The 26,525-nt window shown below is 52.2% G+C and overlaps 1 protein-coding gene across 3 annotated transcripts in view; it reads right to left on the bottom strand.

Annotated features, from left to right (window-relative positions):
• Window positions 1-26,525, bottom strand: part of WNT7A (Wnt family member 7A) — a 78,426-nt gene that overhangs the window by 42,671 nt on the left and 9,230 nt on the right. For 2 of the 3 annotated variants that reach the window (XR_006214978.1, XM_042979597.1), the window contains exons 1-2: window positions 19,936-20,301; window positions 14,609-14,835 (exon numbers count right to left, since the gene is read on the bottom strand). Coding sequence is in view for 2 of the 3 variants with exons in the window: in XM_042979597.1 (XP_042835531.1) it covers window positions 14,609-14,835; window positions 19,936-20,006 (298 nt within the window). In the remaining variant the exon portion in view is untranslated. Of the gene's footprint in view, window positions 1-14,608; window positions 14,836-19,935; window positions 20,302-26,525 lie in introns of those variants that run through there. The other variant, XM_007093364.2, reaches the window with a different exon arrangement.

Here is a 26,525-nt window from a genome sequence, read left to right as displayed (position 1 = left end):
TGAGGAAACTGGCCTGTGCATCAGGCTACCTGCGTACCTAACGTCAGGCCTGTTAACCGCTTTAAGCCTCTGTTGTTTCTTCTGTGAAATGGGCATAATGACAGCATCTATGTATCATGGGCTACTGAGCAGACTGAACCACAGAATGAGGGGAAGGGGCTGAGTACAGAGCCAGGCATGTAGTAAGTGTTCAGTAAATGCCAAGCATCGTTGTTGTTTTTGTTATTATTACCTCCAGGTCCCATTTTGCCTCACTGTGCTCCATAATGCCCCGAAGGACAAGACAGCCTCACCCAGAGGCAAGTGGGTGGGGCTGAGCCAGCCATGTCTGCCTGCCCAGCCAAACTGCAGGTTCACAAGGCGACAGTGACCACATCTGTCTTGCTTCCATTGTTTACAACTCCCCACCCCCCCCAATAATGCGTGAGGGATGAATGAAGGAGCAGGTCTGTTTCCAATTTCAACCCCGCCAGGAGCTGGATGACCTTGCACGAGTCACTTAACCTCTCTGCGTCACCATTTCCATACCTGTTCGCGTCACCTACTCTGTAGGAAGAAATATGTCTCACCTAGCACAAAGCTGGTGCTTAAATAAACTGCAGTGAGTATTGCAGAGATTATAATTGATGAAATTACAGGCACACTGTTGGGAGATACAGAAAGAAAACTCCCCTCCCCCCCATTTAGTTTTTTTACATAGCCCTCCTGCCATTTTAGATTGATTTGCTTATTGTCTGTTCCTCACACACCTACCACTCCCATTCCCCCACTGGAATATAATTTCCTTGAAGGTAAGCACTCTGTCATGTTCCCCATTGGGTCCCCAGGGCCTGACACATAGTAGGTACTTGGTAAATTTCATTGCATGAATGAATGAATGAATGAATGAATGAATGAAAGCTTCAAACGGTGGCCAACAACTTTTATTTAGGGCTTATTTGCCAGGCTCCCGGCTAGGCAATTTGGGAAAGTCTGCTCACCTATTCCTTAGGAAAACAACCCCGACTGAAAGGTTCAGAGAAGGTCTGACAGGAGGGTGGGGAGCAGTGGTGAACTCAGCCCATTCAGCCTACTTCCTCCAAGGTACCAGCACAGAGTTAGCCAGAAGATGGGGTTTTTGAGGGGGGGTTTGGGTTCAGGGAGAAGGCCTGAAAGTAACATTTGTTGAGCACTTACTATGTGCTAGACCCACACCTGGCTCTCTGTGTCGTGTTTCCCAACTGCCCTATCGGTAGACGTCACTGTCCACAATTTTACAGATGAGGAAACCGACGCTCTGAGAGGTAAAAGTGATTCACTGAGGCCACCCACCTACAAACTGGCCACAACTGGACCCAAGTGTCCTTTCTCAGCCCCACCCACCTCTCTTCCTGGCTCCTCGTTGCATCTGGAAGCCCACGGTTAAGAGAGATTCTTTTGGCTTAAGGCATGGATGCTTATCAAAATGCCTTTATTTCTGTCAAGAGATGCCATTAGGTTATCAGTTAAAACCTATCAACAAATAATTTATAAGACCCATTCAAGTGAGATGGCTTGCTAAGCTAAGAGCCGGTTTTGATGGCAGGGAGAAGGTAGAAAAGGATTCCAGAATCTTAAAATCTCAGGCTCTCAAGGTGAGAGGCCATGTTACACTGCATCCATCCGTGGGATCTTCCTGCACCCATCCCATGTGAGTAATGCCTTGATTTATCAGTGGGGAAACTGAGGCTCAGAAGAATGACTTGCCCAGACAGAGCCAGGATGCAAACTTCGAGGTCACATGCTATCTCCAACCACTCCAGGGCAATGCCCTACAACCTGGCCATTCTCAGGGCTCCCAGGACAGCCCGTGTCTCAGCTGCTTGGGTGATTTCCTGAAGGCCACCTTGTTTGTGTCTTATGAGGCATCTGCAAGAGTGCATTTAGGGTGTCTGTTTATGACATCCTATGCCCAATGGCATAGTTCATCATAAGCATGGCAAAGTCATAAAATGTTTATTATTTGAGAGGCTCTTTCCTAAGCACTCAATATAGATCAACTCAATCCTGGCAACTGCCCTATGAGGTATGGACCATTACTATCTCCATTTTACATATGGGGAAACTGAGGCCTGGAGAGGTGATGCAACCTGCCAGGACTTAAACTTGGCTCAGCTCCAGAGTTGGACCCACTCTCCTGCCTCCAGGTCATGACACCCACTCAGTCCTCCTGACCCCGACCCAGGCACTTTCCCAGATCTTCCACATGGAGTCACTGAGCAGCACACGCTGGGCTTGGCCACTGCTGACCACGCGCCCTCCAAGAACAGACCCACCCCCCTCTGCCTGGAGAGTCTACCTGTCTCTCCTACCCCTGAGCTGAGGAAGAACCTCCATCAAATCTCCTGGACCAAGCCATGTGCCCTGTGCCATCACTCCACAGATATTTCTTAAGCACCTGTCACGTGCTGGGGCCTGGGGATACCGACAGGAGAGACTCAGACATGGCCTTGCCTTCATAGGGGAACAGACAGCACGATCACATCATTCAGTGGCAGCTGAGGACTCTGAAGAACATAAAACAGGGCAGTGTTGCTAGCCGGGTGCACCGGGGGTGGTGCCTTTAGAGCTCAGAGGAGCCAGCTACGCAGCTCTCTCTGTGAGAAGCCCGTGTGATGACCCTGACACAGAAGAGCCGTTGGCAGAAGCAGGAGAGCAGGGGGCACAGGGGAGCCGAAGCTCTCAAGGGCGGTGGCAGGTTCTGCTGGCTCCACCATCCTGCCCTGCACAGAGGCATCCTCAGAATCAGAGAACAGACTCCCAGAGCCGCAGACGTAAATTCCTCCTGGAATGATAGGTTCATGGAGTCCAGGAGACTTGCCCAAGGTCACCAGTGACTCAGCGAGACTAGGGGGACTAGAACGAGGCTCTTCTCCTGGCTCCCAGCATGGGGTCCCCACTCTCACCTCCACCACATCCTCTTTAACTCTCAAGACACCCACATCTCCTGGTAAACTTTCCATCCAGAAGCCCAGGTAACTGGCTTTAGCTCAGAACTTGGATACGATGGAGCTTATCCATCCTTCCTCCTCTCTACTCCTTATTCGGCTGGGGGGACCCTGAGCAAGGGCTCTGCCTCCCCGAATCTCAACTTTCCCATCTGTGAAACGAGAACCACCAGGAGGACACTGCCAAGTTGCCATGAAGAGTAGTGCACCCTCTGTGTAAAGAGCCCAGGCCCTAGGAGGTGCTCAGGCAAGTGTTATCACTGAGGTGAACATGGAGAGCCCGAATGGTGCCCTCCACACAGCCCAGCTCCATAACGATCCCGGTGGGTACAGAGGAAATAAACTGATGACCAAGCCTGCCCGAAAGATTCCATTCCACCGCCCTGTGCAGCCACCGTAAATGGTTTGCACCGGAATATTATCTGGGTGTATTTACGGTATCTTACTGGAAACCACAAAGTGCATTGTATTTTTTTTTTCTTTTGCTATTTAAAGCCAATGGGTCAGAGAGTGAGCAATCTGCAGTGACACGGGCTGAAATATATGATGATTTGGAAAATATACAGATGGAAAAAGGTTGCTTTTGCCAGTCCCGTGGCATGGCAGCTCACAGCCCTTCTGGGCTCAGAATGCCACATCTGGCTGTCTCCATCCAGAGGAACTAGAGAGCTTCTCGGTGAACAACTGGAAGAACTGGGGGTGCTGGGAGTACATGTCTGGGCTGAGCCTGGCTAAGATAATAGGCCCTTAGAGCTGGAAACTGGGGGAGGGGCATGTGCAGGCCCCCAGTCTCCACCCTTCTCTCCTGCCTCAGTTTCACCTCAGGGTCTCTCTTCTCACTGGGCAAAGCCAGTGCATCCTGCTGACCGTCCATGAAGGGTCAACATCTGCCCCTTCCTGCCTCCATGCCTTTGCACGTGCTGTTCCGTCAGCCTGGACATGGTCTTCTTCCCATCTGCCTGGTGAGAGGCAGGTGTTTTCAAAGCAGGGCCCTGGAGGCGATAAATCTGGTTTCACATTCTGGTTCCACTTCCCAGTGGCAGGACCTTAGATAGTTCATTGACCTCTCAAGGCCTCAGTGTCCTCCTTTGTAAACTGGGAATATAGTCACCTTCTTAAGGTCGCTTGGGTGGTTAAAAAACCAAAGCACATGACAGAATCTGTCAATCCCTTATCCACACCTGGTAAGGGATCAATAACCAGTAGCTCTTACAAGATGCACTGTTGGTTAACCAGCTCCAGTGCCCCCTCTCTGAGGGACCTTCCTGATATGCCCCTCCTTCTGCTTGTGGCCCAGCACCTTAGCTCTCCTTACTTGGTGTTGAATTGAATTCTGTCTCTTCCCACTAGATTGTGGGGAGCTGGATTATTTATCTGCGTAGCCTCCATAGTTGAATGAGTGAATGACAGTGTGTGTAAAAGCGTGTAAGCATGTGAGTGTGTGTGTGTGTGTGTCTGTCTGTCCACCATATGAAAGCTGGAAAGAGAACATTATAACAAAAGACTCATCTCCAAGAATAGTGTCAGGAGAGCTAAAACCCAGGATGAACTGAGGCTTGCAAAAAAAAAAAAAATGCAAAGGAGACAAAAAGTCCTTTGTTAGCTGCGTTCTAAGCAAGAATAGGGAAAGAATAGGTCTTTCGCTCAGGCAAGATGGCGCATTGTTAAGAAATGGCAGAGAGAAAGTGGAGCTGGCCCGCCCCTTGCTTCTGTCTCTCTCACTCACTGGAAAGGCCTTCGAATCCATCCTTCCAAGCAGTCATTAGCTCACCAGACATGTGCTTTGGCTGTTTTCACAGCCTGAAATGGGTAAAAAGACGGAGCCATTTGTGTGAGGCACGGATTCCCAGACCAGCGGGTCACCCTGCTCTAAAGAGTGCCACAGGAGCAAAAGCCTAGAAATGCATTAAAGTCATCCGGTGTGCAGACACGGGAGGGTGGTACTCCCCTCCCAGGGCCTGGATCCTAGGTCATCTGTGCCCATCCCTGGAAAAATTCCGGCAGGGGAGTACCAAACAGGAGGTCGTGAGTATCTGGAAAAGAATGCAGCCGTCCCGCATGTCGGGAAACCACCATTTCTTTGTTGACAATAATGCTGGGGACAGAGCAAATTTCTATATGTGCTAAGAATGTGATTATCTTCCCACATCCTGTCTCTCCCCTGACACAAGGGAAAGAAATTCTTCTGACAGCTCCCCTCCCAGGCAAAGCACTGGTGGACTGATTCATGCCCACCTCTCTCTCCAGCCTCTTTCTGCCCTCCCTCCCCCACACCCTAGAGTCCAGGGTGCCCGGATCACACTCCGGACCCCCTGGCTCTGGGCTGGGTCACACCTGCAAGCCTCTCCTGATGGCTTCTCCCCTGCCACAGCCTTCCCCCCTCTAGTGTGGACCAGCCCATCACAGATGACCCCTGCAGGCAGCCTTCTGTGCTACAGTCTACCTGCCTGGTGCCGTCTCCTCTCCTATGAGATCCCAGAGCACATTTTCTGCTCTGATGTTGCTGTCTGTCCCCACCAAACTGTGAGCACACTGAAGGCAGAGCCATTTCATCAGTCTACCACACAGAAGATTCTAGTAAATATCTGTGGAACCGATAAATGAATGAATGGCGGACACACGGTGGGGCAGGGGGAGCTTGTGGTATGGGATCCCATGAGCATTTAAATTCTACAAATTCAACCAAAAGCCCCTAAGGGAAAAATAAATAAAAACACTGTATGCGTGGGAACGTAAATTGGTGTAGCCACTATGGAAAAGAGTATGGAGGTTCCTCAAAAAATTAAAAATAGAATGATCATATGATCCAGCAATCCCACTTCTGGATACATATCCAAAGGAAACAAAATCACTCTCTTGGAAAGATACCTGCACCCTGTGTTCACTGCAGCATTCCTTTCAATAGCCAAGATGTGGAAACAACTTCAGGGTCCATCAATGGATGAATGGACAAAGAAAACGTCATATATGTGTGTGTGTGTGTGTGTGTGTGTGTGTGTGTGTGTGTATTTTATGATATATACATAAAATGTGATATATAAATGGGATATATATATATGCATATATGTGCACACACACACATATATATGTGTATATATATATATATATGAGTGGTGTTTCTTGTGGGGTGGGGGGCAGGGGGTGCCTCTGCAGAGCATTCTACCAGATGGTCAGTGAGTCCAAGGTCAGAGATGAGTGGGTCCTCCAGAAAAAGCCTGCTCAAGCTGCTCTCTTGTCTGTAAGACTTTTCAGGGCCTTTAATATGCTGGTGGGCATTCTGGCTCCCCCAAGTAGGGAGCTCCCCAGTTTGTCATCCAGGGAGCCCTCCTATGTTTCTCCAGAGACGCTGGTGGAGGAAGGGAGCGGGTGGACAGTATCATTCTGCTGAACAGATACTGGGAACGCGTCTTTTTGAATCATGCCATGGGGAAGGGGTCTTCCCTAGGCCTTGACCTAATTAGCATGTTTACCCCATTTGAAGCCAATGAAAAGGTGGAAGGGAGAGCCAACAGAATGCCGGGCTAAAACGGATTAAAATGAAAATGTGCGGGAATGAATGTTCAGCCTTGTATTGAGGTCAGAATGAAAAGCATCCACTCACATAACAGAGGAAACAGAGTGCTTCCTGTGTGCAAGGTACCACCGACCTGGGAGTCAGAAGATAAATAAGACCTGGGCCTTGTCCTCAAGGGCTCAGAGCAGCTGCTGGCACATAAGATAGAGAGGAGCTCCGGGGTCATGTGTTTCTTCATGTGTGCCCTGACCACCTACTGTGTGCCAGGCCCTGGGTGGGGCATCCCAGGAGAAGATGCTTGACAGGTCTGGGTTCCATGGACACCCCCACAGTCAGGGAGAAGATTGATATTGGACACATCTTTGCAAAAGTAAGCAATGTCCCTTCTGAAGGTGGTAAGTGCTGTAAAGACATCAGAACAGATTGACCAATCTCAGGCTGGACAGTCCAGGAAGGCCTCCTGGAAGAGGTGGCATTTGGGTGGAGACCTGCCTGATGCTGGAGCAAGCAGGTTACCTGCCATCTCTTGGCAGCTGCTCCCTTTCACCCTTCTCCTCTGCCTCCTCTCCAGAGGGAGCTGAGGGCGGGTGTCTGCACCAGTACCCAGGGAGGTCCCCACATCCTCTGGTGCCTGTCTGTGGTCACCATGCCTTCCATGTACCAGGCGCCATGTCAGAGGCCTCCGTCTGCTTCCTCACAGAGCTGCCTTCTGGCCCAAGGCAGAGATGATAGCAACATCACAACTATGATTTCCGGAGCACATCCTATGTGCCAGGCGCAGTTCTGAATGCTTCGTGGGGACTAAATGACCTCAGCCCATGGGACACAACCTATGGAGCAGACACTATTATCACTGCCGTGGGGTCAAGGTCCACAGCTAGTAAATGGGGAAGCCAGGAAAAGAACCAAGCGGGCAGTCTAGGGGCTGAACTGTTATACAGTGCTGCACAAATGAGCAAATAGGGAATATGCCCTGGAGTAGTGAAGTGATACGAAAAATCTGGCAAGGTAAGGGGCAGATAGGGACAGGTGGTCGACGCTACCCATGGGTGTCCTCAATGGAAGGACAAAAGAGCATCCCAGCAGAGGGGACAAGGCAGGGCAAAGGCGTTGAGGTGAGAGGGGCTTTGGTATGCTTGAGGGTGGAAAGAAAGGCAGAAGGGCTGGAGATGGAGGGGAGAGGGGGTCTGGGTGCAGGTCACAGAGGTCTGTAAAGAACCAGGGGGCCTTCTGGTATTTTATTCCTGGAGGAACAGTAAACCACTACAGGGTTTTGCACAGTGAGGGGGGGGGGTGGCTGCCATGATCAGAGCAATGCTGGGAAGATGCTACGCCGGATGGCTGTGCAGCTGGGGAGGCGGGGGTACATGAGGAGGCTGATGTAGCTGTCTGGGCAACAAGTCTCTAAAGATGGAGGTTTTGAACCAGGAGGTGGTGGTGGAGCTGGTGAGAGGTGGACAGACTGGCAGACACAATTCACAGGTAGAGTCAAAATGGCGAGCTTAGATTAGCAATTGCACCGGTAGCCTCTCCCTAGTCTTCTCTGCATCTCCTCACTCTGTTGCACCAAGAAAAAAACCCAGTGCATGCATCCCCAATTCGTTGAGCTCATCTTCGTCTGAGATGGGCATGTGAGCCTCCTGGGAGGGACAAAGGGATACCTTCTGATGGCCCTAATTTACAGGTGCCAGGATTTTAAATCCTGCACAACGTTGCCACACAACTCCCTCATTCTGCAGATGGGAAGACTGAGATAGGAGAGGTGAGGTACTCTCTCAGAGTCCTCAGCAAGGTAGTGGTGGGGCTGGAATGGAAACCTGGCCATGTGACTTTGATCCCAGTGCTCACTTGGTTGCCACATGGCCCAGCAAGACAAGGTTCTCAAATACGTGGCATCTTCGAGAATCTCAAATCTGGCAGGCTCACACAAGGAGAAGAATATCCCAGCATCAGGGAACTCTCTACCCATCTCAGCTCTGCCACAAAACAGCCATGTGACTTTGGTCAGCCTCCGCCTCACTCAGAGCCTGAGATGAAGGTAGACAGACCTCCTGTTGGGGGGCAGATGAGGCCATACATGAGGAAGGGCTATCGCAGTGCTTGGCCCTCACAGATCCTCAATGAAAAGACAAAAGAGTGAACCCCACATGAGCCACCATAGCCTGGGGTGCTATCTGATCCAGCCTCACTCCCCTGCACCATGACTCAGTACTACTACCACGACAGTCAAACCTGAGGCAAGAACACACAACTGGATGGAAAAATGGGTAAAAAGCATGAACAGGCAACTCACAGAAGAGTAAACATGTAGAGTCAGTAAATATAGGAAGAGGGTTCACCCGAATTACTTCTCAGGAGAATGCAAATCAAGACGACAGTGAGAAAGCATTTTATACCCAATCCCTAGGCAAAAATGAAGTCTGGATAATTCCAAGTGTTGCAGAGGCTGTGGATCAACACTGCTGGCTGGCAGGAGTGGCACCTGGCGCAATCACTGTGGAAATCAGGTTGACATTCATACCTGTGACTAGCAATTCCATTCCTCTGTATGCACCCAAGAGAAACACATGCACATGGGCCCCGGGAGGCGTGAACAGGGAGGCGTGTGGTGGCAATGTGACAATAAATGCTTAGAGGCAACCCAGATGTCCCACAACCAAAAGCACAGGAGCATAGATTAGAGTCTATTACCCCAGCTAAAATGAATCAGCAACAGCTAAAGGAACAACGTGGATGGGTTTTATTACTAGTAAGTGAAAAAAATAAATTCCAAAAGATTGCGTATAGGATGATGTCTTTTCTTTATAAAATTAAATAGAACTAAAACCAAATAATTTACTTCTGGGGACTATATCAATATGATAAAACAGACACAAACAAGCAAGGAATGGGAAACCCACGGTTCAGAATAGAGAACGTATGGCTTGGTGGGGAGAGCAGGGGTTGGGGAGAGCAGGGGGCGCACAGGGATGCTCACAGGGGTGGATGTAAATTACCCATTCTTGTTCTAGATGTTGTGTTGGGTGCTGGATTCAAGGGGGGGTTTACTGTATTATTTCAAAAAAGGAAAAGGCTGAAGGGGGAGAGGTGAATGCCTTCTTAAGCCCCCAAGGGCCACACTGGGTAGCAATTGATAAAACCAATGTGGAACCACTATTGTGGCTTCTAATAGTGTAGATTCCAATAATCCCTGGCATTCAAGACCCCTGAATAGCTGGCCTGCAATCTCATCCGAGACTTCTGACCCCCTGCATCTTGAGGCTGCAGGGCCTTGTCCAAGATCCCCTTAGCAATCCAATGTCCACATCTTTGCCCCACGGTTCTCTCCGCCAGGGATCGCATTCACTGGTGAAATTCTTCTTACCCTTGAAGACTCAGAGCAAGGGCCATCTTCACTGTCCAGTCCACTTGTCTCACCTTTCACTGTCCAGTCTCACCTCTGAGCACCCACCACACCATCTGTGCCTTTCCCTAAAGCACGAACCATTCCACAATCTGCTTGCTCGTTGTTATGGGCTGATTTATGTCCTCCCCAAAAGTAATATGTTGCAGCTCTAACCGCCAGTATTTCAGAATATGGCAAGGGGCAAGATGTATTTGGAGGTATGACCGTTAAATCAGTGATTAAGTTAAAATGAGACCATCATGGTGGGTCTTAATCCAATCTGACAGGTGTCCTTGTAGGCAGAGGAGATTAGGACATAGAGACATCAAGGGCCCGCGCACGGGGGAAAGATCATGTGAGGACACAGTAAGACGACAGCCATCTGCAAGCCAAGGAGAGAGGCCTCGGAAGAAATCAAACCTGCTGACACCTTGATCTTAGACTTCCAGGCTGCAGAACTGTGAGAAAAGGAGCATCTGTGTCTAAGCTGCGCAGCCTGTGGTTCTTTGTTACAGCAGCCCCAGCTGGCTGATGGACCCGTGAGCGGTGCCTCTCCCCCAAGAGACGGTCTAGGTGGGGCTCCCACGTCTGGCCAACAAAATCACTGCCGCCCTCAGCCACTATGACTGGTTTGGGATGGACACATGACCAAAAGTCAAGCCCTGTTAGCTGATCCAGTCAGGATGAACCCTAGGACTTTTGTAGGTGCAGCCAGAGAAAGGCTAAGGCTCTTCCTTGCAGTTCTAGAACCTGGGAGCTGCAGTGCTGGCACTTGAGCAGCTATCTTGCCTCCCCAAGAAGCAGCTGTGGGGTTGGTAGAGGCCAACACCATCTCTGGTTCAAGCCATTCAAAAATTAGCACCATCCCTGACTTTCCAGTGACTTAGGCAGACATAAATTCCCCTTTTCACCTTGAGGCGGCTTGAACTGGGGTTCAGTTTCTAGCATCCCAGTGGCCTTTGTCTGGTTCACATCCCTGGCCCTCTCCTGAGATCTATACAGTAAAATCTGGAACATTCAGAAGGGGAGACAGAGCCATGAAACGCAGAGCTGGGGACCAGAATGGAGGCTGAGGAGGCAGTGGAAGGCAAGCCTTTTGGTCCCGGTCTCAGCATGGGATGGATAACTATGCCAGGGGGTGGCTGCCCACCCCAACGTCAATGTTCCTCTTTCTCCTCAGTCACAGATCCTTAGCTGGTCTCATAGCTACTCTGAATAAAAGACTACACTTCCCAGCTTCCCATGCAGCTAGGTGTGGTTATGTGACTGAGTGCTGGCCAATGAGATGTAAGCAGAAGAAGTATGAAGGGGGTAGGCCAGGAGGCTTCTGGGAAGTCTCTTCAAAGACAACGTTTCCTGCCATCCAGAGTGCGGTCTTCATGGCCAGAGCTCCCAAAATCAAAGACTACACGCTTGACGCCTCACCTACAAGCAGCCTGTTGGCTGGCCATTGACAGGAAGAGGCAACCCCATGAGGGTAAGAGCACTGATGAAAAGCCCAGAAAGATGAAATCTGAAGCTTACTGTTTGGTGTCTTTAAGCAGGATATGTTTATACGTGAGGAAACCAAGGCTCAGAAGGGATGTGACTTCTCAGACCCAAGGGAGGGTCTCATCTTGGCCTCCTTTTCCTCTCCTCCACTGCCACCACCTTACAACTTCCTGGCCAGGGTAATGCCTTTCTAAGTGGCCCTTGAGTCGTTGGCCTCCCTCCATCCTCTGCAACTCACTTCCAAAGCAGATCCCCACAGCTATCACTCAGCCAGAGCCACTGTCACCTCCTGTCTGGAAGACTAGACCAGACTCCTAACTCCCAGTGGCGCCTCCACGGTTCATTCTGTTCCCAGCAGCTACAGCAATGCTGCTAAATTCAAAGTCGGATCCTGTCATTCTCTTGCCCTCCATTCACTGGAGTAAGACCCAAACCCCTGATGTGGCCTGAGAAATGTCACACTGTCCAGGTTCTGGCTCCTTCTCTGACCTCTGAGACATCCTCTTCCCCCTTGTTGCTGTACTCCAGCTATACCAGGCCCCTCACTGTTCCTCAAACTGCCAAACACATTCCTGCCTCAGGGCCTTTGCACATGCCATTCACGTTGCCTAGCATGCCATTACCCAGAACTGCCATAGCTCAACTCCCTCATGAATCTAGAGGCCTTCTTTGACCAAACAGGCTGGAACAGCAGCCTCCAGCCATAGTGGGCACTCAATAAATAATTTGGTGAGTGTATGAGCTAATGAATGACATAATAAATGAATGAATTTTATAGCCACCCGTTAATGAATCTTCCAGGATTGCTGTTAGGCTGGATCATATGATGTTGCCATTTTTGCAGGCCAAAAATCATTGAATAGTGGCTATTTCATACACTATGACCTTACTTTGGCAGCTATGCCATTGTTCAAAATTCTCCAATTGCTCCCACTGCCTAGAAATCCAAACTTCTGAGATGGATGCCACACACCTCCTGGCCCTGGCTCCCACTCCCCTTCCAAGCCTGTGAACCTGTTGTCCTAGCATTGCTATACTATCATGGGGTTTTCTTGGGCTCTTCTTATTGTTTGAATTCCCTGAGACCACCCAACGTGCAATGAATTCCCTCAATTCTACAACTCTAGCCAGCGGGGGGCTGCTGGACAGTAGGGGCTCCGTGTACCACAGCCCTCCAATGCACCCCAGCAGGCACTACTATAATGGCAGGCTAAGGGCTGGCTATTCCAAGGCTACAGGCTGTGCTGGCATAAACCCAGTCCCAGGAGACCGTGTCCTTCACTTTTGTTGGCCTTGGACAAGTCCCTTCTGAGCCTGTTTCCTCATCTGTAGCATCTCATATGTCAGCGAAACGCGAGTTTAAAATAATGCCGGAGTCCAGGCCTGGTTCCCAGGAACAGGGGGCTGGAGATGTGAGCAGGAGATGGCAGAAAAACCACAGGTGCCAACAAGACAGGGATTTCAGCGACCTGAATCGGAGTCCCAATTTCGTGTGAGCAGGGGGCAGCCCACACTCTCTCTGGGCCTTAGTTCTCCACCTGAAAAGTCAGCTCTGAGGTAGGGAAGAGGGAGAAGGAAGGGCAAGTGTTGCAAGGCAAAAGTCTAACCATGAAGATGTCAGAAGGGCACACAGGTGGAGAGAGGCTCTGCAAGAGGGGGCCGACATGCCCCCCTGCCAACCTCACCATGATGCTGAGCTCTTTCCCTCTCAGGTATGAGAGTAGCAAGGGCCTACAGAAGATTGTGACACAAGACCTGCTTAGGACCAAGATGATACTGTTCTTCCTTCCAAGAAGGAGGAACGAAACATCCAGCGGTGGATGTGACAGGGGAGCCCCAAGCCTCATGGAGCCGGCGATCTCAGTGGGTGAGGAATGATTCAGACGGTGCCGAGTGCTTGGCCGATGGGCTGCAGCTTCGTAGTGAGAGGGGACTTTAGACACCCGTGATCAAGGGAGGCCCCGGGTGGCCCAGATGCCGGGAGGGAGAGATGCACAGAGAAAAGGGGCCCCGGTGCTGCCTGTGAGAAGGCATCTGAGGCAGAAGGAATGCATGGTGCTGGGGCTCCAGCACAGGACCCGGCGTGGTATGTTTGGGAAACAGAACAAGCCTGGGTGGGCAAGGGGGGAGGGGAAGATGGGGGCAGATGGGGGCGTTTTGAAACGAGAGGAAGCCTCCATGGAGTGTTGAGCAGAGAAATGATGTGATCTGATTTTCATTTACAGAGGAGGACCCTGACTGCAGGAAGGTCTGCAGGATAGTCAGGGGGCAACAGGATGATGTGGGTGCCCGGGAGCCCAGCTTTGTGACCTGAGAGGGAGGATGTCAGGACACAGAAAAATGGCTGGATTTGGGATGGATCTCATCAGTGTCCACTGAATTTGCTGGTGTTGGGGCTGAGGGAGAGAGAGAACTCAGGGGTGCCTTTAGAGCAGCCCGGCAGGTCGGCTGAACCACTCCAGCCCAAAGACACTTGAGGCTGACTTATTTTCAGGGAAGTTCACAGCTTAGCAGCGAGCCTGCAGAATTCCTGGCCCCCAAGCAAGACACACACCATGACATTTTCCACAAGTGCTATGACCAAACCCCTTTCCACCAGGTTTTTGTCACAGTTGCTTTGAAAACCAAATGTGTGGCCTGACGCTTTGTGCGTGTCTGTCTGTATACGTGTGCAGGTGCACGTGCACGCCCGTGTGTGCATGTCCAAGCAACCCACAATCCCCACAAATCGCAGGTTACCAATGCAAATGCACACAGTGGCCTGGTGGGTCACGTAAGGGGACTGGGTGGTAACAGGGAGTGGTAGGGACCGTGGCAGTGACTGGCCTGCCCCGGCTCCACTTGAAGAAGCTGCATTCTCAGTCTGACCCCATTATAACTATGTACACACATGTATAAGTCATCAGATCTGCTGATTTTTTAAAAGAAGACAGAAATTCATATTTCTAGGCAAAACAGTTTTTTTTTTTTTTTAATTGGTCTTCAATTTAACGAAACAGCAGAGTGCTATATCAGCCAGTTAGCATTCAGGCCACTGGTTGCTGTTTTTCAACTTTGCCATAAATGATTGGGGTGATCTGGATTCAAATTAGGAAGCCAACCCTCACGAGGAGATCTGAATTCAAGTCATGATCCCATATTAGGGAGCATTCCCACACGGGGCAGGTGAGAGGGTCCTAGAGGGCTCCCGGAGGGATTGTGGTCTCCCACAGCCTGTGAGACCTTGCCTGAGGTGTCTGGGTGAGCACATACCCACTTTGAGCTCCTTCCCGAAGACGGTGCGCTCTCCCAGTGCAGAGCAGTTCCAGCGGCCATTGCGGAACTGAAACTGACACTCGTCCAGGCCCATTTGTGAGCCTTCTCCTATGACGATGATGGCGTCGGGACGGCTCTGGCAGATCGCCCGCTGTCTGGGAGCCAGGCCTGGGATCTTGTTACAGATGATGCTCGCGCCCAGAGCTACCACCGAGGAGAAGCCACTGGAACAGGGGACACAGAGAGAAGGAGTGTTAGGCCAGCAAGGTGGAGGGCACGGCTTGCAAGCCCTCCCAGTGTGTCTGGCCCTGGCCACCGCCTCCCACTGCTCCCAGCAAGGGTCCCAACTTTTTGACACTGCACCCCCAACCCACATTTATTCATTTTTTTATTCCCTATTGGCACTTTTGAAATATATATATATATATATATATATATATATATATATATACAATATCAGTGAGGCTTGATTTCCTTTTAAGATATACACACACAAAGACGATGTATGTCACAAACATAATGTGCACAAAAGAAGTTGCCCTTGTATTTATGGTTGGGTTCAATTGAGATGAAATTTAAAATCATGCAAAATACAACCTAATATTGTCTAGGAATCATCTCTATGTGGTAAAACTGCAAAGTCAAGCCAGGGAATGGTAACTATAAAGTTTCAGGCAGCAGGTTGTCCATACACAGACATTCATTTAAAAAACGGGGCGCCTGGGTGGCTCAGTCAGTTAAGCATCCAACTTCAGCTCAGGTCATGATTTCATGGTCCGTGGGTTCAAGCCCCGTGTCAGGCTCTGTGCTGACAGCTCGGAGCCTGGAGCCTGCTTTGGATTCTGTGTCTCCCTCTCTCTCTGCCCCTTCCCTTCCCTCTCTCTCTCTCAAAAATAAATAAACATTAAAAAAATGTTTTTTAATTAAAAAAACCCCACCCAACTGCTTGTACATGTTATATATACTCTCTGGTATGTATGTATGTGTTCTATTACAAACAAAATCTTTAAAAAGTAATTGTAAATAGAAGTTCTATTTACATAGAAGTTCTATTTACATAGAACTTCATGCCAACAGAGCATGTGTATCCCATTCTAGGCATGACCCACCTAGAGGATGCCTATGACAGAACCGTCTACAGTTCCTATGTTCCTGACTCATTCTCTACACAGATACGTCTTGGACCCCTATCAAGTGCCAGGCACCATGCTGGGACAGAGGCAACAGCCTGCCCTCCAGGAGCTATGGAAGGGACTACACCCATTTCACAAATGAATAAAACAGACCATTGCAGACAGTGGTGGGCACTATGAGGAAAGTAAATGAAGACACTGTGATGGCATTTGGGGGGTGGTTGGGAGGGAAGAGAGAGGGCCCACTTTAGCTGGGGTGGTCAAGGAGGGCCTCCCTGGGGAGGAGCAGAGCAGCAGGGCCTGAATGGCCAGAAGCCAGCCATGGAAGAGTAATCTGGGCAGAGGGAATGGCAAACACAAAGTTCTGGGAGGGGAGCAAGCTTGTTGGGATGGCTAATGAACAGAAAGAACCCACAGAGGCTGTTGCCTCAGGCTCAGGGAAGGGGAGGGTCTGGGGAGAGGATCTGGTAGAGAGTAGAATTTTCTCAGGTGCATCAGGACGCACTGAAAGGCTGAAAGCAGGGAAACCCACAGGATCCCCTCCCTCCAGCCCCACGGGGGCGGGGGTGGGGAGGAATGCAGGATGCCAGGGCAGGAGAAGGGAGAACAGAGGGACGGGTAAGAGGGGTGGTGGCTTAGCCTTGGCAGCAGTGGGGGAGGCTGCAGATGGGGCTGACCAAACTTGCTGATGGACTGATTGAAGGCAGAGCTGAGGGGAGGGATGGGGTAGGGTCTGAGGGAAAGACAGGCGTCAGTGTGACTCTTGGGTGTCTGGCCTGAGAGTGGGGCCATTTCCTAATACCAAGATAACCCCAGACAAGCTCCAGTGGTAACCCTGCGATGGTGCAGGTAGCCCTCCCTTTACACAAAGATGGTCCGCACTCTGAAGCTTTTAAAGAGAAGACCTCACCCCTGATGCCTCACTCTGGTTATAATAATAAGAGCTTCCATTTATTGAAGGTCACTGCCAGCCCTGGGCGAAGTGCCTCACACTTTCCATCCTGGGGCTCAGCTACAGGAAGTTGTTCTGGAATTGGAATTTCTTAAAGCGAGGCTCTGTGTACCAGTGGCCCAGGAGATGAGGTGATCCCACTCCTTTCCAAGCACATAACAGACCACTCCTGCCCTCTTTCCCTTCATTCCTTCCTCACACCAGCCCTCTTCCTGCCTCAGGCTCTTCCTCCCTCAGGTCCTTACCCGTCCCCTTCCCTGGAATCTCTCTGGTCCCCTGAGATGTCCAGGCTTGGCTTCTTGCCATCATTCATGTGACTTCAAAGGACACCTTCCTTGACCACCGCAGCTAAGGGAACCTGCCTCCACATCCCGCCGCCCCTTATAACTTTCTATCACAGTCTCTGTTTTGTTTACTTAATTCTCTTTATGACTTACGGTCTTCTGAAATGTTTTAAAATGTGTTTGGTTTTGCGTGCCCACTTTGTTCCCACTTGTCTTATTAGACTATGAGCTCTTCGGAGGGGCATGGAGGCCGTCTGCTGGTTCACTAAATGGCTACTGAATGAATGAATTATGGAGCTTCAAAAATATCACTCAGAATAAGTACCTGTGTTCAACACAGCAGGTGCCCCCCAAATACGTGCTGAATGAAGCAGTGAACTTTGGCAACATCCCTACCATATGCCAAGGCAGTGTGGCCAGTGCTGCTGCAAACATTAGATACCTGGGACCTTCCTAAACAGCCCTGGCCGCCAGGAATCACCATATCCATTTCGCATATCTGAAAACTGAGGCTCACAGAGATTGAGATCTGGGGGCCAGTGGGTCACAGATCTGAAATAGGAGACTCAGTAGAGCTCTCATTCATTCACCCGAGGCACTAAGAGAGAGTCTAAGACACCTAGAGCCAGACTATTTGAGATGTTTGAGGAAGAGGTGGCAAGTGGAGACGTTTTGGCCCCAAGTCGGGAGGAACCTGTGAACACCTGTGACCCCCAGAGAATTCCTACACCAGCAGACTGTAATGATTTATTAGGGTCAAAAATTCATAGGAACAATAATCTAGCAGCTAAGAGGTCAGGCCTAGGGTGCCATCCAAGCTTCCTTCACCTACTAGCTCTGTGGCCTTGGGCAAGTTACATCCCCTCTCTGTACTTCCGCTTCTCCATCACTAAAATGAGGATATTGATAATTAGTCCTCATCTCTCAGAGTGGCTGTGAAAATTAAAACATAGAAAGTGCCAGGCACATAGTATGTACTCGGTAAGTATGCTGCTCTCGTGGTTTTGATTATTATTGGATTTGCTGTCACAAGGGGATAGTGCTTGAGACACTTGCCCTAGCATCAGTCCTGAGCAGGGAGAAACCAGTCACATCCTGGGAGCTGGAAGGCTTCTGAAGGACCTTGGGACTTTACTCCTCATATCCATTTTACAGATGGATAACCCGAGGCTCAGGGAGCAGTGGGGCCGGGCCAAATTCACCCTGCAACTTCTTCTCCTGACCTGGACCTCTCCCTGCCCCAAAGGGCGACGTCGGTGCTGAAGGCAAGCGCCCTCCTAGCTCCCTCCCTCCCTGCAGGGCAGCTGGGCCCCCTCGGGGCCAGTGAGGTCTCCCGGCCGGCGGGAGGTCCGGCGGGCGGGGCAGCTAGGGGAGGTTATTTTCTGTTGTTTTCCCTTTCTCTCTCCCTTCCCTGGTCCCTCCGCCCCGTTTCTAATTAAAAAGAAGATAAAGCCTCACGCGGCCAGCGCCAATCAGCCCGACCGGCTTCCTGGATGCTGGATGCGCGCGGGGCGGCGGGGCGCGGGCCAAGATGAAGATTAAAGCAGGGAGAGAAAGAAAAGCCACCCAGACGCGGATGAATCAATAACACTTAAAACACACCCGCAGGCAGACAGAGCGCGAGCCCCGCAGCCGCCTCTCCGCCTGCGGTCGCCTCTCGGTCCGCGGTAGCGGCTGGCGGCCGCCTCGTCCGCTCTGTGCGCACCTGCTCGCACCGGCGGCTGTTCAACTTGCGAAATGCCCGCTCGCTCCGGAGACGCGGGGTGGGGAGAGGGGAGGAGTGGTTGTGGCAAAACACAAAGGCTCTGCCACACACACCCCCTCGCAGCAACCCCCGCAGTCCGCCCTCTCCCCAAGCCGAGCGGTCGGGGTCGGGGGAGGGGGGGTAGGGGGGGCGGTGGTCACCGCTGGAGGTGGGAAAGCAGCTTGTGTGAAACCTGCCAAGGTGGCCCTTCCTTTAGCGTCAGAACCTCTACCAATCCCTAAAGCCCCCACTCCCGCCCCTCCGTGCTTCACACGCATTATCTCCGAAGTACAAAGGGTGACTGGCCCTGCAATTGCAGCTCCGAGACGCGTCCCGAGCCACCCCCTCCCACTTTCCAGCCAGAGCGCCGCCCCAGGCCCCACCTCCACAGAAATGCTGGAGTGAAGCGGGGAGGGCTGCTCCGCAGGCGCGCCAGCGGACTCGGGTGCCCAGTTTTAGGGGGCGGGGTGGCCCGCGTCTCTCTGGCGCTGGCTCTGCGAGCTTGTCTCTCTGGGTGTCTAGGGCCATCTCTCGTCCTACCTTTGTGTGTGTTCGTGGGGATGGGAGGAGCTGTCCCCTTGGCCTAGGAAAGGGCTCCAGGAGTACGAGGGTCCTCGGAAATCGGTGGTGTCAGGGCTCTGAGCAGCGGGTTTGTGCTTTTGCCATCGAAGGTCCCTCCCTTTAGGTACCTGTTCCCTGTTGCACGGACTAGCCCCACCTGCCACCCCGGGACTGCCCTGACTCCAGGAGTGGCTGTGCCCGTGCCTCTGTGTACAGAGTTCTTCTCGGGCTCCGGGGGCTGAGTTCCTTGGGAGCGGCTGTCGTTCGGGCTCCCGGCTCCGGAGCTCCTGAAGGACCTGCTGTTCCTATACCTGGGTCAGAAGTGTCCCTAGGAGGGGCTGACCCTTTGCAGCAGCTATAGCTCTCTTCAGAGTCCCCCAGGCCGGACCGTCCCTGCTGGTTGTCTCTGGTTCTTGGGGCTTCCAGACTCAGACATCCTCAGGATGGCCGAACCTCTGCCGGAGTCTCTAGAGCTGTGCGCGCCCCTGGGGCGCCCGCCTGCGGGGGGCCTTTGTGCGCCCACGGCTCCCACACCGCGCCCACCCAGCCTCCCCGAGGGGCCGAAGAAGTTGGTGGCCGGCGGCCGACCCCCTCCCCAGGCCACACCAACTTTGCCGGGACAGCGTGCAGGAGATGCGAGCGGCCCTTACCCGATCCGGAGGTAGACCATGCCCAGGCTGAGAAAGAGGTGGCCCAGGCAGCGCCGCGCTTTCCGGTTCATAGTCCCCGCTGGCCGCCGGAGCCGCGGGCCGGGCAGTGCTGATCCCGCGGGCCGGCCCCGGCGGGGCTATCAACATAGCCCGCCCGGGAGGCGCGGGCCGAGGCGTCCCCGGGGCCGTCTGTCCGTGCGCCCGTCCGCGCGCTTGGCGCCTGAGCCTCGCCGGGAGCGCGGGAGCCACGGAGCGGGAGGAGGGAGGGAGGAGCGAACGCAGCGCGGGGCGACGCCGGGCTGCGCGCGAGCGGCCGGTGCAAGTGTGTGAGGCGCGGGGAGTGCGGGGGCGCTGCTGCCGCCCGCCCCCGCCCCTCCCTCCCTCCCTCCTTTCTCCTGTCCCTCCCCCACCCCCTCCCCCGCCCGCCTCCCCGGAGCGCCCGCCCCGCACCCCAGAGCCCGCGGGACAGGGCCGCCAGCTCCAAGCGCGCGCTCACGCCTTGCCCCACGCGCTCCCGCGGCGCCCCCTCCCGGCTCCGGGGCGCCGAGCCGGGCAGGGGGCGGTGGAAGTCAGTTCGACCCCCAAGCGTCGCTACTTCGCAAGTTGCGGGTCGAGCTGGCGCCCTGGGACTGCCCCTCGGGTTGAGAGGATCGAGCGCGACCGAAAACCCCCGCACCCTGGCTCGCCTCCTCGTCCTCCCCGCCCTGTGGAACGCTCAGAGCTGGGGGGCGGGGTGTTAGGTGGCACCCCGGTTCCCCCTTTCCCCAGGCTTCCGAGCCCAGCTTCAGGGGAGGGCGCCCCCTTCCGCGGAGCGGGGATAACTGATTCAGCATATTCCTCCCCGACCCCTGTCTATTAGAGGGGGTGCGGCAGGTGGGTGCCCAGGTAGGGCAGCCTCTTCTGGAATGCCGCTCCTAGCGGACTGTCGGAGTCGGGCGGAGGCCAGGATGCCCGGCACGAGACCCGGGCGTGGGCCTCCGGAGCCGCCCGAGGGCGCCAGGCTCCGCTGGCCGCTCAGCACGCGCTCGCGGCGACACCTGGCGGGCGCGGTGGGCGCTGTTAGCTCCTCCTAGTTCCCTGAAACGGGGTGCTCGGAGCCTTCCAGCTGAGCAGAAATGCTGATCCCCTCCTATGATGTACACCCCAGAGTCCAGTTGAGCTAGGGGCTGGTGGACTCACGTTTTAGCTGAAGAAATTGAGGCTCGGAGACGCGAAGGTTTTTTCCCAAAGTCAGCAGCTAGTGAGTGGGAGAGGCAGATTGGAAACACCGCCCCCCACTCCCCACTCTAACCACCACCACGCCAGACCTGCCTATCGTTCAGAATTGCTTTTCTAAATCTTCCCTGAAAACCGCTGTTCATGCATTCATTCACATTCCGCAAATGTCTATGCCAGGCATCATGGCAGGCCCGTGGACACAAGGAACACGAAGGACAAGGGACCTTCTTTCTTGGAGCTAGTGAGGGAGACAGACCAGAGAGAGGTAAACACATAATTTCAGACATCACAGCTTCCTGTGATGTGAAGATAATATAAAACAGAATGATGAGGGAGACAACACTGGGTGCCTAGGGATTATTTGAGATCTGAGCAGGTGGTGTTTGAGTTGAGAGCTGAAGGATGCAGGATCTGGGGTCCCAGCACTTCAAGAAGGAGGACAGCAGTGCAGAAGGTTGGAGGTGGGCATGAGCACCAGGAGGGGAAGTGGGGCTCTGCTCAAGAAAGAGAAAGGCGGCCAGTGGGATGGAAGGGAGGAGATGGGGGTACACAGATCCCACAGAGCTGTGTAGGCATGTCAAGGAGCTTAGATTTTAAGGGGAAGTTCAGTGGGAAGACATTGGAGGGATATGAAGAAGGATGACTCATCTCATTTGTGTGTTCAAAAGCTCCCCTTGGCTGCCCTGTGGAAAATCCACTAGTGGGGGAAGGGTAGGGCTGGGCAAAGTGAAGCCAGGCAGACCGGAGAGAAGACTACCCCATGGTCCAGGTATGAGACACTGGTGGTTTTAAAACACGACCACACAATTATTCCATGTGCCTCCCATTGAGAGGTAGGCTGTCTGTGCTCTCCCTGCTTAAATCTGGGTGGCTGTATGTGTGGCAGAAGTGATGCCACAAGACTTGCCACAGGCTAGGTCATAAGAGGCAGTGTAGCTTCTGCTTGTTGGCTGGAACACTCCTGCCAGAGCCCTGAGCCACCATGGAAGGGGTCTGGAGGCTGCCATGATGTGAGGAAGCTCAGGCATCGATAGAGGCCACATGTGGGTGTTCTAGTCCACAGTCCCAGCTGTGTTCAGCATCGGAGTCCTCCCAGCCCAGGTGCCAGACATGTGGATGATTCCAACCTGCAGCCACCAAGTCATCCCTGCCTTTGAGTCTTTCCGGCTGAGGCACCGTGGACAGGGGCTTCTGTGGTCATCCCTGATGTGCCCTGTCTAAATCTCCAAGCCCCATAATTTGGGAGTAGAATAAAATGATTGTTTTATGCCATTCTTTGGGGTAGGGTGCTTGTTACACAGCAATTGTAACTGAAACAACTAAGGTGGAAGGGGGTGTGCAGGGAGAATGGAGGATGCTGGGCCTGGGCCACAAGAAGGTCTGACAGGACTTGGAAGGGCCTGGCCGAGAGAGGGGCAGGGAAGGGACAGAGTGGAGAGAGGGATGAACAGTGAGCCCCTAGGATGGCTGGAGTCCTGGATGGATGAAGGCAGTCATGGGTGATAGTGGGGGAGGGGGATTGGAGTAGCTAAGGGCTCGGGAGGAAAGTCACAAAGTCTGTCCTGGCCATGTTTTTCCTCCTGTACTCCTCCTCCTCCTCTCCTACCCTCAGATGCAGTCAGTGATGAGCTCTGAGCAGTCTTCCTCCAAAGCATCACCTAAATGTGTCCTTTCTTTTCTATATGCATTGTCATTCTCTTAGACAAAAGATTCACTCGTGTCACAAGTGTTGGGGGACACTCATGATCAGGATGTTGGGGTAAGTGCTGCGGACATAGCAGTGGATCAAATACATCCAGTGTCTGCCCTCCTGGAGCAACTCTTCTGAGGGCTGATTTGATTATCAGTCACACTGGTGGCACTTACTATGTACCAGGCACTGTCACCAAGAACTGTAGCACATTGACTCATTTAATCCTCTTATAATACTATGAGGTAGGTACTATTCTTATTTGTTAATATTTTTGTTATAATTATCATCATTTTATAGTATGGGTAAAATGAGTCATGGAGGGATGAAATAAAATCCCAAACTCCACAGCTACCACGTGGCAGAATTGGGATTTGAATTTACGGAGTTTTGACTTCAGCATCTGCTCTTAATCCTTCAATTATGCCTCCCATCTAATGGAAAAGAGAGACGTGGGCCACTGCAATAGGAAAAAAAAAAGGTATTAGGCATCAAGATGGGGAATGCAAGGACTGTGGGAACACAGAGAAGGGGGCTCCAAATGGGTGGGTCAGGGAAGGCTTCCTGGATGAAGTGTTCCTAAACCGGGATCCAGAAAGAATGAGTTGGGGTTCACCGGGCAGAGTTTTTGAAGCCAGAGGAAGCAGGGCTCACTAAGGTCTGGTGAATGAATGGAGCATCAGAGGGAATGGGGGTAGAGAGGGAGTCTGGGGACACAGAGCATATTAATAAGTTTGGGCAGGGGTGTCATACGGTCATATTTATGCTTCAGAAGGTTCATGGCAGCTGTTACGCGGTATTGAGAGAAGGGGGCAGGGCATGGGGACAGGAGGTGTCACAGACATGCAGGGCAGAAGAGGTCCAGCCCACACAAGGGTGGTGGCAGATGGTAAGGAGACAAGCGGATGGATTTGAGAGCTGGTCTGAAGGCAGAATAGACAGAATGATGCATCTCCAAGGACAAAAGTCTGCCCTGGAGGCACTGTGGCTGGTGAGGACAACACAGAGATGGGACAGGGAGGAACAGGTGATGACCTTGGTTTTGGAGGTGCTGAGTTTGATGTGCCTGTAGGTCACTGAAGGGGCAGTTGAGTGAGTGTGCTGGGCACTCAGGAGGGAGCGTGTGGACTTTTGAGGGTGATGGTCTCCAGAGTTGGAAGTGGGCAGTCCTTCAAACCAAGGCATGGGTGAGACGTCAGAGAGGCCAAGAAGGCTGAGTGAGGACAGCCCAGCACAGAGCCCCAGTTCAGCACAATTTAAAGAACCAACTGGGCGGGGGCGTAGGGAGAAAAGCAGCCAGAAGCAAGTGAAGAAGACTGCCGGAGTGGGCAGGAAATTACTCAAAGAGCTAGAGAAGGAGCAAGTAGTTTTCAGGATCAGAGCTTGTAGGAGAAGCAAGGACTGAAAAGGGTCCAAACTCAACTCGAACATCCAAAGATCTTTACAGTCTGGCTGAAAATCACGTTTCCAGCCCCTACTTTTCCCAAATCCCCTGTGACCGTATCACAAAAAATTAGCAGGTTGCCACTAATGTTTACAAAATGGAAACAGACCAGAAAATAATAGGGCACTGTACATAATAAGGCTCCGATTGTGTGTGTGTGTGTGTGTGTGTGTGTGTGTGTGTGTGTGTATCGTAGGTTGTAATAAAAAAAAAAGTTGAGATTGTTACTCCATCCTGTTATCCCCTTTTATATGTCTGGAATGCCTTTCCCCCTCCTTTTCCAACCTGGCTGATTCCTCTCATCCTTCAAGACCCTCCCAAAGTGAACTCATCTGAAGAGCCTTCCCTGGTTAACTTTGCCTCTGTCCTAGGCACTTAGTCCCTTTCTCATTCATCCATCCATCCATCCATCCATCCATCCACCAAACATTCACTGAAGATTAAAGTGTGCCAGGCCCCATGCTGGGTATGGGATACAGCAGGAAACACATTTTTTCTCTTTGAGCTCCATGGCCCCTGAGCTGATCCTGGCAGAATCCTTCCTCCCAGAAGGATGGCTGGGCTCATGTGCCTTCCTTTTCCATTAGACCCTGAGATCTTAGCAGACAGGCCCCTCTCTCCTGCATCTCTGTATCCCCAGCATTGATTGAGGACCATGGCTTGATAAAAAAGACCACAGACTTTGGGATCGAGAAGGCCTGGGTCTGAATACCAGCTCTGCCACTTAATAGCTGCAAAATCCAGGGCAGTTTCTTTAAAAGTGTATTCTAAGAGTTGTTGGGCTTTCACTGAGGCTAAAAATCTTTCATTCGACTGACAGCTTCCCCAGAGGGAACTGTATCTGATTCATTGCAAGACCCCAGACCAGCTGTGACTAACTGCTTCATGACTCAGTGAGACCTACTGCAGAAAGTTCTTCTTTGACAGAGCTATGCTAACCAAGAGGTTTTCTCCCTATTTGGCGCTTTCTGCCTGGATCAAGGGAAAAGGGTGTCTCTACAGCAGATGCTGCACCTTTTTTAGCCTGCCAAGCATGCCTGGGGCAGGGGCACAGAGGGCCTTGGCCTTTGGCTCCCCCTGCTGGATGCAGAAGGAGAGGCTGCTTGGGTCCCCAGGACCGCATTATTAGGAACATGCATGGAGCACTGCTAGCTCTGGACTGGTTCAAATCTGGCTCCACTCTGTTATCTCCATGACCTTAGGCAAGTTACTTAAATTCTCCTTGCTTCAGTTCCCTCATCTGTAAACTGGGGATTATAACAGTTTCTGCCTCGTAGGGTTGTTGTGAGGTTTGAGACGCTACACATCAAGTGCTTATGATGCTGCCTGGAACACAGCGAGTACCACGTGTGCAACTGTAACGTTAAACTAATGGAAAGGCCACAACCACCGCTTGGTGCCACCACCGATCCAGATAGGATGTCCACGTTTAAAACAGTCTCCATCATCGGATTCCCAGGGTTGGGATAGTAGAGTCTTCCCATTCGTATTTGTTTCTTTTGTTTCTTTGTTTGTGCTTCTAAGAAAACCTCAGCAACAGAAACCAGAGAAAAGGCCTGGAGCTGTTGGGAGCAACTGGGAGCAGCAGTGATTCCCGTGAAGCAGGCCCCCAGTGATCGGCATCTGGGAAAGGCTGTTGGAAAAGTGTGTGGGTTTTTAGTATGAGGGAATACTGGGAGCATGGGGCATGAGGCAGCTCTTCTATGGAAGCCAAGAGAATGAGGTTCTCCCTCGGTTTTGTCACTACCCTGTGTGGCTTTGAGAAAGTCCCTGAAATGTCACTCCTCACCTTCCCAGACCCACTCTAAAGTAGCCTCACCTTCAGCCTCCTGCCCTCCCTTCACCTATCTCCTCCCTTCACAGCACTGGCCACTTCATGGACCCTGCTTTTATTCTCACTGTTTCTTTCTTGTCTGTCTCCTCATGCTGGGGAGGGAGGGGTTTCCACGAGGTTAGGGGCCAGTGTAGGGTCCTGTTCACCATCATAGTGCAGTCCTTTTTTTTTTTTTTAATGTTTATTTACATTTGAGAGAGAGACAGAGAGTGCGCAAGCAGGGGAGGAGCAGAGAGAGAGAGACAGAATGTGAAGCAGGCTCCAGGCTCCAAGCTGTCAGCACAGAGCCCAATGCGGGGCTCGAATTCACGAACCATGAGAACATGACCTGAGCCAAGTCAGATGCTCAACCGACTGAGCCACGCAGGTGCCCCCACAGTGCACTCCTAATAAGGAGTGTGAGA

This window comes from Panthera tigris, chromosome A2 (genome assembly GCF_018350195.1).
Source record: "Panthera tigris isolate Pti1 chromosome A2, P.tigris_Pti1_mat1.1, whole genome shotgun sequence".
NCBI classification, from domain to species: domain Eukaryota; kingdom Metazoa; phylum Chordata; class Mammalia; order Carnivora; family Felidae; genus Panthera; species Panthera tigris.
The sequence above is the reverse complement of the archived record's forward strand: the minus strand, read 5'-3'. Positions and strand labels throughout refer to the sequence as shown.